Consider the following 12,485-nt stretch of genomic DNA (forward strand, 5'->3'; position numbering starts at 1 on the left):
TTCTGCCTCCCTATATTTCCCACTCTATTATCTCTACCTTTCTGTAAATAAAACTACTAATCAGCTTCGTGACTTAAGAGTTAATTTTACAAATGGCAACCACAACAATTCTTTTTTTAGCCCATTATTATCTTTGTCAAACCAAATTTTAATTATTACATTTGGCCACTCAATTTTAATTATTATACCTTAATACAATCTCGTGTCCATTCTTACACAGCCACTACTCTAATGTAGGTCCTCACTTCCTCTTACCTGGTTTCTTGTAATAGGCTTTCACTTGGTCTCCCTGGATCAGGTATCTCCCTCTTCTAATCCATCTTCCATACAGCTGCCAGTGATTTTCCCAAGATGTAAATCTAAATCATGTCACCTCCCTCCTACTCAGTAAACTTTGGTGTCTACTTGTTATTTCCAGGATCAGATCTAAATTTGCTTTTTTGGCATGTAAAACCCTTCACAATGTGACTCTAGCTTTCTTAGGTGTAACTTCTCTTTTTGGGTTGGCCTCCCTATTTCTGCCACAGGACATTCCATTGTCTGCCCTTTTGCCCTTTGCATAGACTATCCAGACCTAGAATATACTCTTTTTTTTTTTTAAAAAAACCCTTATCTTCCATCTTAGAATCAATATTGTGTATTGGTTCCAACACTGAAGAATGATAAGTGATCTAGGCAATGGGGGTTAAGTGACTTGTCCAGAGTTACATAGCTAGGAAATGTTACCAAATTTGAATGTAAGACTTCCCTTTTCCAGGACTGACTCTCAATCCACTGAGCTGCCCCTAGACTGTATGCTCTCTTAACCTTTTCTTCTTGGAATCTTTAACTTCTTTCAAAGTTCATGTCTAGGCCTACCTTTTTCTATGCAACTCTCTTGATTCCTCTTAGCTTTTAGAGCTGCCACCTCTCAATTACTTTGTATTATTCTGTATACATTTTATATGTACGTGTTGTCTACCACATAAATTCCTTGAAAGATTGTTTCATTTTTGTCTTTGTATCAGTGCCTACCACAGTGACTCCCATAGAAAGGCTTGATATTTATGCTACTTGGTTGATTACAGATTGAGGGAACTGAAGGGCTCAAAGAAGTTAAATGACTTGCCCCAGGTAACACAGCTAATAAGTATCTGAGATGGATTTTGAAGCCAATTATCCTAACATCATCCCATAGAAAATTCTTCAAATGTTTTCACATATCCTTTCTCCCAGGGCCCCCCAGATATTTTGCCTCCAATTTACATTTCCAATCTTATCTCTCGGTATCCATTCTGCTCTTTATATATATATATCTTATATTCTTACCAAAGTGTATCATTCACCATCTCCAGCTCTTCTTGCTCTTGTTTGTACCTTTTCTTATTCTGTTCCTAATTTCAGGAATGGACTGCTCCTTCCTCCTCCCTCTTCTCTTCTTGTTTGATCTCCTGGATGGAAATCTAACCACCCCTTCTCTCTCTCTCTCCCCCATTCCACCCCAGTTTTTCCAAGACTTCTTTTTTTTTTTTAAATTTCTAAAAATTATTTTAAAAAATGTTTGCAAGTCTTTCAGACCTTTTCTTTGTACCTAGATTTCAGTCTATACCTTGGGTGTTTCTGTATGCAGCTGATCTTTCCTCTACTACTTATCTTCATATCTTCCCCCAGTAGCTTTCTTTTTTTTCCTTTTTTTATTTAGAATATTTTTCCATGGTTACATGATTCATAATCCCCCCCCCCTTTTCCTCCCCTCTCCTGAAGCTGACAAGCAATTTCACTGGGTTATACATGTATTGTTGTTCAAAAACTATTTCCATGTTATTCATATTTGCAATAGAGGGATCTTTTAACATCAAAACCCTAATCATATCCACATAGAACTACCTTGTAAAGGGTTAAAAGGGGTTTTGATTGGGTAAATATTAAAAGGTTGGTTGCCAGGGGATTGAACAATTTCCGTCCCCAATTAAAGATTAACTTCAAGCTAAAACGACTTTTATGGAAATTTATTTACAAATGAGAAGAGGAAGTAGAAATAAGGAAATAAGAGAGGATAAGGTAGAATAAGTAATCTAACACAGTAGGTAATTTGCTCTGATCCCCTAGTTCATTCCAGGTAGATCTAATTAACTCTCAGCCAAGGGAAATCCGGCCTTGATCCCAAGGCTGGGAAGGCAGAACAAAACAACAGCTTCAAGTCACAGAGTCTCTTCTTAACACTCACCCCACGAGGGGTGAGTCTCACCAGCTCCAGAACCTCCTCCAAGTCCGGTCATGAACCAGAAGAGCTCCTTCAGGTCCCATACACGAACCAGAAGAGAGAGCCCAGCTGACTCAGGTCTCTTTTTAAAGGGGCCTCTCTTTTGTGTCACTTCCTGTGGCCTCCTCTTAGTTTATGTGTCCAATCACAACAGACGTTTTTCTTAGGACTACCCATGAGGCAGTCAGTAAATTCTGATTTTGACACTCATTCTAGCACACTTGGGTTACAGACCACCCAAGTTGTGGGTTAAGTGGAAATGTTTTCACCTTTGGTGATTAAATCTAAAGATGGGCTAGGTAGATTTAATCTCATTATCACTACGTGGTTGATCATATGTTTTTCTTTTGCTTTTTTGTTCACATAGTTCTTTCTCTGGAGTGGGTAGTGTTCTTTCTCATAAGTTCCCCAGTAGCTTACACAGGAATTTACTCCTAGTAGTCATTTAATACATTTGTTGAAAGCTATAAAGGAAATTCAGTTGTCAAGGGTAAATAAAAAAAATCTTTATGAAGATGCAGGTTTGTTTTCTGCTAATGCCTTTTTCAAAAATCTTACAGTTTATTTCCCTACATACTGCTTGTAGAAATACTCCTTTATTCCTTTCCCTTATTTCTTGGCATGAACTTTGCCCTCTTCTCCACTCCACCTTTGGAAAGTTAGATTGTTAGAAGCCTAATAATTGAACTTTTTTTCCCCTGAGTTTTTCTTTAAAGTAGTTAAGTAGGACTAAGACTCAAAAACTTGATGTATACATATACCAGTGTAAAAGGGGAAAAGTTAAGGAAGAGATATAAAATAAACTATTGTTTATATATTAAAGTATACCTTTATTGCAAATTCTTCTAATTTATTTATTAAAATTGTGTATTTTATGGCCCTCATAGTAATTCAGTGGAAATGAAGGTAACTAGATAGCAACTCATCAAAAAGATTCCACTTTTTAGCCACATAAGTACCCTGCTTATCTTCCAGTTGTGTTCCTCATTGCCCTAGTGGTGGAGGTGGACATATAGGGTACTGAGAGAAGTGGGTGTACCAGGATTCCAGTTTTTCTCTAGAGAGCTCTGGTAGGGCAGCTTTATATGCTGATATTGAGGGTAGTTGCACCTATATACCTTTGCCCAAGGAAACAATGTCAGATTTTCGGAGAAGGCAAAGGTCTTCATAGAGTTGTGAAACAGTATAGTGAGTTGTACTCTAAGCTAGATTGACCAAATCATTTAAATCACTGATGACTTGAAGCAGATATGACTCTAAAAGACCCTAGAACCATGTTGGTGAAATTATGGCACATGTGCTAGAGTATGTTGCTCCCTTCACTTTTCTCCATGTGTGCCTGAGGACATTTTTCACATTACTCAACCCTCTGCCCAGCAGCCCAATGGAAGCACTTCCTACCTCCCCTATCTGGGGTTAGGGGTGGGGGTGGCTCAATCTGGTAGGGGTTTGCAGTTTGGGTACTCCGGATTCTAAAAGGTTTATCATCACAGCCCTAGAACTACCACTGTAGTATAACTCATTGGCCTTCCAACAAAATCTACCCATTCCCTAAAACTAATGGAGGTAGGATTTTCACACTTTTGAAGAGATAAGCAGGGCATCCGATGACTCAGTGAATAGAGAGCCTGAGCTAGAGATGGGAGGTCCTGGGTTCAAATGTCACCTCAGACAATTCCTAGCTGTCTGATCATGAGCAAGTCAACATTAACCCTGTTATTAAATTTCTGCCTTAGAACCAGTATAATTTCTAAGACAGAAGGCAAGTTTAGAGGGAGAGAGAGAATCAGTAGTTGATTGATTGATCTTTTTTTCCTTTGATAGATCTTATCTTCCCTTTCCCTGGACACTATAGGATACTTAACTTTCTCTAATCTCATATCAAGTTCTGTCAATGTTAGTAGTTATTTGTGTTTGTCTTTTCTTCCATACTAGATTTTAAGCTCCATGAGACTATGCCATATTTGTCTCTGTACCAAGCACTGAACACAGGGCTCTGCATATAAGAAGTACTAAATAATAAATATTTGTCAAATTGGATTGAATTATCTCCTATTTATTGAGTCTTCACTGCTGCAGGCACAGAGCTAGGTACACATACAAGAGCTACTTAGAATGACCTGGTTCTGGCCCACCAGAATTTCAAGATATAGAAATAAGTATAAACAGGAAAAACAAAGGGACAAAACATGGAGAAACATCATTCTTTGAAAACAGTTTTTGAATATGCCTCTCCCTTCTTTGCAGAGGTAAGGGACTGTGGATTTGTGGACTATCCTTTATATTGTCAAAATTTGTTGTGTTGGATTAATCAGTTTTAATGAACTGCTTTCCCCCCACTTTTTAAAAAAGAATTCCTTATTTCAGTAGATCTATGGCAAATTGGCAGATCAGGGCCTGATAAACTCAGTATGATTTCAGTTCATATTTAAAGTTCAGTTTTCAAGTTGGATGGGTTAGGATGTGCTCTGTCCTCTACTGTCTCTAATGCAGGTTACAAGTGGGACAAGAAAAGAATATGTGAGTGGATCAAATGTATTCCAAACTTAGGGGAGTAGTGAACAAACCTAAACCAGATCAAAGCCTGTTTTATGATTGGTCACATTTTTAGTTCCTCTTTAAAGCTTTTGGTTGGGAATTTCAAGGTGCTAGGTAGTGCTGTAATAGGAAGGCTTGAGGTGTTGGTGAGCCTTTTAGCTACAAAGAAAGAAATAGGAGTGGTATTGTCACTTTTTTTTTTTTTTTTTTTAAATCCCTGGAAGAAGTTCCTTTGGCAAGACAACTGAATCTTCTTCACTGTTGTGGGAAATTACCATGCTACTTGAATCACTCTAGTTAAGGAAGTTTCTATGTTAGGCTAAATCTCACTCTCTCTGACTTATAATGAAGTTAGGCTTTAGGATTAAAACTTAAATTTCATAGAGAAATCTGTTCTACAACTTACTGTGTAGCATACATACAAGTCCTTGTTTTGTAATCATGCTGTTGGGTACGGTTTTCAGGTGGTCTTTGGAAAGAAGCTTCCAGCATTTGCAGCAATCCCAGTTCACCAGTTGCAGTATGAGAAAAAATATGACATCTATTTTGCTGATGGGAAGGTTTATGCTTTATACAGGTGAGATGAAAATTCCTAGAATTTCTAAGTAAAAAACAATAGCAATATTATAATCTCTCATTCTATGGCATTTTATAATTTTCAAATCATATGCATATTTACTTTCAGTTAATCCTACCTATAATCCTGTGAGATAGAGAACCTGTGTAACACTGTACATATGAGAAAACTGAGGTCCAGAGAGAGGGCGTGCATCTTACCCAAAGAGACAGTTTGTGGCAGAGTTGGGACTAGAACTCAGGCCTCCTGACTTTAAGCTATCTTAACACTATACTAAGTAAAGCAATTTGTGGGTTTTAAAAAATGTTATCTCATTTGTATAACTCAGTGGAAGTGCTTATTGGATCTGGGAGTGGGGAGAGAAGAGGGAGGGAAAGAAAACAAATTATGTAAACATGGAAAAAGATTTTTACAAAAATTTTTTAAATAAAAATTTTAAAAAAGTATTAAATAGATTAATGGATGAAAAAAAAAGTTTTCCTCTCTTAACCAAAATGCAGATCACATCCTCGTATAATAAAGGGCTATTCACTAAGCTCTCTTCTGGTGGTCCTCTTATCTGGAAAACAATGGAGACCTTATCTGTGCAGACATAATTTGGTCATCACCTTTAAGATTTCCCCATTTCTAAAATGAGAGGACTAGGCTAGTTGGTCTTTAAGGTCTCTTCTAGCTCCATTGACTTTAATCTAAGATTGTCATGACATTGTTAGTATCCTCATAAAGCAACTTTTTCTGTCCTCCTCTTATCCCTTCTCCCCTCCCTTAATTTCTTTTTTTTCCTATTTCTATTTTTTATTTTTATTTTGAATATTTTCCCATAGTTACATGTTTCATGTTCTTTCCCTCTCCCCCAAGCCCCCCTAATCTCCCTTAGCCGATGCACAATTCCACTGGGTTTTACATGTATCACTTAATTTCTTATTTAGTGACAGTAAAATAAGTAAGTAGTGACACAGGTGTTGGTTCTCCTTTTAGGAAGTTGCTCCAACATGAGTGTCCCTTGTGTCCAGAACAGCGACCTTTCAGTCTCTTTGTTGACTTAGAGCAGCACATGAGGAAGCAGCATGAGCTCTTCTGCTGTAAGCTGTGTGTGAAACACCTCAAGGTGAGTAGGGATGGGGTCAGGAGGGAAAAGAGAATATTCTTGAAGGCAAATGGAAGAAGGTTTCTTCCCATGATCAGTCATTCCTTGTGCAAAAAGGTGGTATGATTGAACATAGCTTCCCTCAGGAATCACCCTAAATGACTGATTTCTTCAAAATGCCTACTATGGCTCCTGACTCAGAGAAGGAAAAGAAAGCTTCTTCTGAATCTGTTCATAGTGTTTCCAGGCCACCTTGTCCCAGCCTGGGACCATGAACTATTTCCTCTTGGTAGATAACAGAAAGCTGAGTGTCTGCTTGCCTTTAACTTGTCTAGAAGAGTGTTGGCTTATCTAAAAGAACTGTATTTTGAGATTTTCTTTTAAACTTGGTCATCTTTGTTTTTAAACCCTTACTTTCTGTCTTCTAGCACAGAAGTGTAGTGGTAGGGGGCAGTTGGGTAACTCAGTGGATTGAGAGCCAGACCTAGAGACAGGAGGTCCTGGGTTCAAATCTGAACTCAGACACTTCCCAGCTGTGTGACCCTGGGCAAGTCACTTGACCCCCATTGCCTACCCTTACCACTCTTCTGCTTTGGAACCAACACACAGTATTGATTCTAAGACAGGAGGTACGGGTTTAAAAAAAAAAAAAGTGTGGCAATGGCTAGGCAGTGGGGATTTAAAAGTTTTGCCCAGGGTCACAACTAGAAAGTGTCTGATGTCAGATTTGAACCCAGGTTCCCCCTACTCCAGGCTTGGCACTTTATTGCACTACCTAGCTGTCCCTAAACTTAGACATCATAATAATAAAAATTAAAAACATTCAAGTGAGTCCTCCCAGATTTGTTTTTTCTCCAAGAGATCATGTGATTATAATGAGAGAAGAGGGTATAAGGGTTCTGCAGGATCTAGTTCAGTAAATGTTTTAAATATGTTACGATTAAAAATAATAAAGGCTGCTATAATTATAGAAATTAGTATTTTAATTAAAGCCATGGCCATGCTGGTAAAATCATTAAACCACGGGCTTGTAAGAATTCAAAACTCCTGCCTTAGTCATTTTTACCTTTTGTACCTTCACACGCTCCTGCTAGCCAAAGAGGGCTTACTTTCGATTCTCCTCCCATTTAAACTGTCCTCTGCGTGGTGACGCAGGCATTCCCACGCCCAAAGAACCGGAACCGGAAACCCGTTGGACCAGCGGAAATGTAGTTTGATAGTTCCCACGTGTCCATAGAAAATATATATATATATATATATATATATATATATATATATATACTTTTAAATGGCATTTCCCAAATTTCAATTAACAAATACATCCTGTATTGAGTACATGTGAGGTTTCAAAGTGGTCTCAACCATATTCTAAGTACAGCAAGGCTATTCTGTTGTTTTTGTTTTTGTCAGGTCTCCCACATCATTACTTCTACCCCTCCCCCACACCTCCTGCAGACCTCACTTCATACTTGGCTGGGAAAATAGAGACCATTTTCCCTGGACTCACTTTTCTCTCATCTACATTTCAAAATAGACATTATTTGGATATCATCTTCTTTTCTTCAATCTCTGGTGAAGTGACAGCCCTTCTTCTTACCAAGCCAAACCTATTTGTTTCCTTCATCCCATCCCCCCTCTTTGCCCCACAGTCATTCTTGCCTCTTGAACAACTATCTTTAGTCTTTCTTTCTCCTCTTATATTGTCTTTCCCTCACTCCTTCATCAGCCTCTCTCCTTCACTCATCTTCAGTTTTTCAGTATCTTTCAACTCATTTGATTTTTTTTAAATGAAGGATTAAAAAAAAAAAGATGGGGAGGGGGAACCCTCACTTGACCCAACTATTCCTTCTAGCTCTTAAAGTCTTATAACTCCAGTCCCTTTCATAGTCAAACTCATGGAAAAGCTGCCTACATTCCTTACCTTCAATTCCTTTCTTCATCTTAAACTTAGCAACACTTTGCTATCTGGCTTCCGACCTTATCAGTCAATTTAAACTATCTTTTCTAATGTTAAGAATGGGGCAGTAGAGCCAAGATGGCAGGTCTAGGAACACCAAAAGCTCAACTCTCTCCGACAATCCTTCCATACCAATATTTATAATGAGAGTCAAAGAAAACAGAAACTCAAACCCAACAAGAAGTAGTCATGGGACTCTTCTGCTGAAAACAACTTGAAAGATATTCACAGAAAGACTATTTTCATGGGATAAGGGAAAGACTGGCTGGCTGAACACCTTTCCCCACCCACCATGCTGAGATCTGTGATAAGATGGGGCTGGCTGTGTGAGCCCCAGGCAGAAACTATAGCTGCAGCCTCTGACCCACCACATGAGGTCCACTTGCTCCCACAATGACTGGCAGGGAGAAATTTGAAGGGGCCACCTGGCTAGGCACCCTGGGGTCTTGGGCAGTGAAGTATTTACCTCAGGGCAGGCTAGCTCAACCAGCTGGATTCAGTATAATAGCAGAGAATTAAGAAAAGAACCGATTTGGCCTCAGGGCATAGGAGCTCAAACACTAGTTCAGTAAATTAGCAATGGGCAAGTTTATAGTATGCAAGGCTGGAAAAATATAATTTAAAAAGTAAACAAAATGAGTAAACAAAAAAAAAAAGAAAATTACAATTGAAAGCTTCTGTGAGGAATAACCATAAGAAATCAAGAAACCAATGGAAAAGGATGAGACCCAGGGAACATTAAACAAAGCCTCAAAAAAAACAAAACAAAACAGGGAACTGGATGCAAGCCCTGGAGGAGCTCAAAAAGGAATTTAAAAATCAAATAAGACAGGTTGAAGAAAAACAGCAAAAGGAAAATAGTAGCCTAAAAAGCAAAACAGGCCATATGGAAATAGAGACACAGGCACTGAAAGCCAGAATTAACCTGCTGGAAAATGATGTAAAGTTAAGAATGAAATCTGATGGTCTTTTACCAGGCCTCATCTTTCTTGAGCTTTTGCAGCATTCAGCACTGTGGAACACCTTCTCTTGAGTCTTAGAGTCTGTTATCTTTTAGTTCTCTTTCTATTCTCTTTAGTACTCCCTCACATCATCCATCTCCTTCTGCTTGATAACTATTGGCAGAACCCAAGGTTCCCATCCCAAGTCCCTTTCTCTTCTCTCAGTGATTTCATCAGCCTCCTATTAATTCAGCTATCATCTCTGTACAGAGGACTCTTCATGCCTAAATGCTCTACCTCAGTCTCTCTCCTGAGCTTCCAGGCCCTGCCTCACCAGCTGCCTATTGAACATTTTGAACTGGATGTCAGCAACTCAAACTTATTATGTCCAGAACAGAACTTCTTCTCTCTCTTCCCAGGCCCATTCCTCTTCTAAACGTCTCTATTTCTGTTGAGGATATCTTCATCTTTCCATTTGCCTTGTTTTCTGTCCTCAGTGGTCCCCATGACTTCTCACACCTCTTTACTGCACATAGCTAAGATTTTCCATCTTGCTGATGTTTACCTTAATAAAATCTCTTATGTCCATTCCTACCTTTCACTTTACACAGCCACTAATCTAATGTAGGTCCTCACTTCCTCTTGCCTGCCCTCTTGTATACTGCCTCCCAGTTGGTCTCCCTGGATCAGGTATCTTCCCCTTCTAATCCATCTTCCATACAGCTGCCAGTGATTTTCCCAAGATGTAAGTCTAAACCACGCCACCTCCCCCCTACTCAATAAACTTTGGTGTCTGCTTGTTATTTCCCGGGATCAGATCTAAATTTGCTTGTTTAGCATGTAAAGCCCTTGACAATGTGACTCCAGCTTTCTTAGATGTTACTTCTCTTTTTGGATTGGCTTCCCTATTTCTGCCATAGGACATTCCACATTCCATTGTCTACCTTTTTATCCTTTGTTCCCTTTCACCTCTGCCTCTTAGAACTTTTAGTATTACAAAAGATAAAGTCTCCAATTTTGATTTAGGTGGAATTAGAAAAACATTTTTAAGAACGTTAATGCATCTCAAAAGAATGAAAGACTATTAATAACTAGACAAAAGATTTCTCCAGATCACTAATATTAGAGGAAATTCAGAATTTCTAAGGCTTAACTTTATATCCAGCAAATCGACAATGACAAAATTAAAATGATCACTAAAAGACCATAACTTGAAAGGTGTACCTTTAGAGACCATTAAATTTAATCCCCTTATTTTACAAAAGAAATGAAGGAGAGAGAGCTTAAGCATATTTGCCCAGGGTCCCACAGCTATTATGAGTGTCTGTGGTAGGATTTGAATGCAGGTTATCTTAATTCCAAGGAAAATACCGTGCCTACCATGTCATCCTGCCTCACTTGTTTGAGGGGTATGAATTAGCAAGTTAGGATAAATTAATGTAATGGCCTGTGACTTTACCGTTAGAAGTATTAACTCAGAACTCAGAGAAACCCCTTCAAATTCACTCTTCATGTTGGGTTCAGCTAGAGCAGATAGACTGATAAGCTTGTGTTTCAAACTGTGAACTGGGGTAGCCTCTATCTAATCTTTCCCTTTGAGGCACTATCTCTGGCTCTGTCTGAATTCCCCATTCTCAAACCCTTCATTGCCCCACATACATACTCCAAAAGAAGTGGAAGAATCACACAGAACATGTCCTCTTCAGCCCTGTGCCCAGTCACAAGATAAGAAGGTGGGTGTGTAATGCTGATTTAGTGGAGGGTAGAAATGCCATAGTTCAGAGCTGATTCAGAAGGATGGAGTTTATACAGTGCAGGGACCCAGATGAATTCCTGTGTTCCTCAGTTCAAGGAAGTTTAGAAGAAAATAAATGTATTGAAAAGGGAAAAGGCCAAACAGAGAAACATGAGACTGAGAAGAAGAAAAGGTTTGTCATTGTAAAGACAAGAAAAAATGAGCAAGAATTTCCCCATGAAAGGAATCTTGGGACTCCAAACAGTCCAGTGAAGCCTCTGGACCCCTTCTCACAATGATGTTCATAAATGCACAAATGCCCAGAATTTAAAAAGAAACTAGTATATATTTTGACTATGTTTTTTAAGTTCATGGGCTTCAGATTAAAAGCTTCTACTTTAAATACTATTTAAGTAATAACAAACCCCTGAAATCTGGGATAGTTTAAAAAATAAATACAACTTTTAACTAATAATAGTAGGATGGAAATTAGGTTTAAAATGTAACTTAAAAAAGGGGGCAGCTGGGTGGCTCAGTGGATTGAGAGTCAGGCCTAGTGATGGGAGGTCCTAGGTTCAAATCCGGCCTCAGACACTTCCCAGATGTGTGACCCTGTGCAAGTCACTTGACCCCCATTGCCCACCCTTACCACTCTTCCACCTACGAGCCAATACACAGAAGAGTCTAAAAAATAAAATAAATTAAAAATAAAAAGTAACTTAATTTTTTAGTTTTAAAATATTTATTTTTAACTTTTTTTTTTTTTAGGTCCAAATTCTTTCCTTCTCCCTGTCCTTTCCTCACCCATTGAGAAAGTAGGCAGTATAATACTGATTATGCATTTAAAATTATTGTAAGGGAAAATTATGAGACTGGCCATAAATTAATAATTTTATTAATCAAAAAGTAGCAGGGGAAAAGATGGAAAAATAGGAGATATATAGGTTACTTTCCTTTTTTGCTCCATTTAGCTTGCTATTCTGTGGCTACCATTAGGGCCCCCTAGCCACATTCATAGTGGTGTCTAGCCATCAACAAACACAGAAGAGAAGAGATCGAAATCCACTCTTGCCTCAGTTTATCAAATCTTTTCTCTGCTTACTAACTCTCACATCACATCTTGGAAGGCAACTGTGGTTTTCTATTTTGCCTGGGCAGTCCAAGGGGCAGTGCAGGGGACATTGACCTACCTCCCTGTCTCTCTCTCTCTCTCTTTTTTTATTAAACCCTTACCTTCCATCTTGACTCCAAGGCAGAAGAGTGGTAAGGGCTTAGGCAATGGGGGTCAAGTGACTTGCCCAGGGTCACACAGCTGGGCAATGTCTGAGGTCAGATTTGAACCTAGGACCTCCTGTCTCTAGGCCTGACTCTCAATCCACTGAGCTACCCAGCTGCCCCCTCATGATCT

At 38.8% G+C, this 12,485-nt stretch overlaps 1 protein-coding gene across 1 annotated transcript in view; it reads left to right on the forward strand.

The window, feature by feature from the left end:
• The window catches only part of ZNF598 (zinc finger protein 598, E3 ubiquitin ligase), a 37,541-nt gene that overhangs the window by 8,678 nt on the left and 16,378 nt on the right, over positions 1–12,485 (forward strand). Inside the window, exons 2-3 of the mRNA XM_044677438.1 lie at positions 5,245–5,357; positions 6,336–6,465. Coding sequence (XP_044533373.1) covers positions 5,245–5,357; positions 6,336–6,465 — 243 coding nt within the window. The remainder of the gene's footprint in view (positions 1–5,244; positions 5,358–6,335; positions 6,466–12,485) is intronic.

The sequence above is a fragment of the Gracilinanus agilis genome, chromosome 1 (genome assembly GCF_016433145.1).
Source record: "Gracilinanus agilis isolate LMUSP501 chromosome 1, AgileGrace, whole genome shotgun sequence".
Taxonomy (NCBI): Eukaryota; Metazoa; Chordata; class Mammalia; order Didelphimorphia; family Didelphidae; genus Gracilinanus; species Gracilinanus agilis.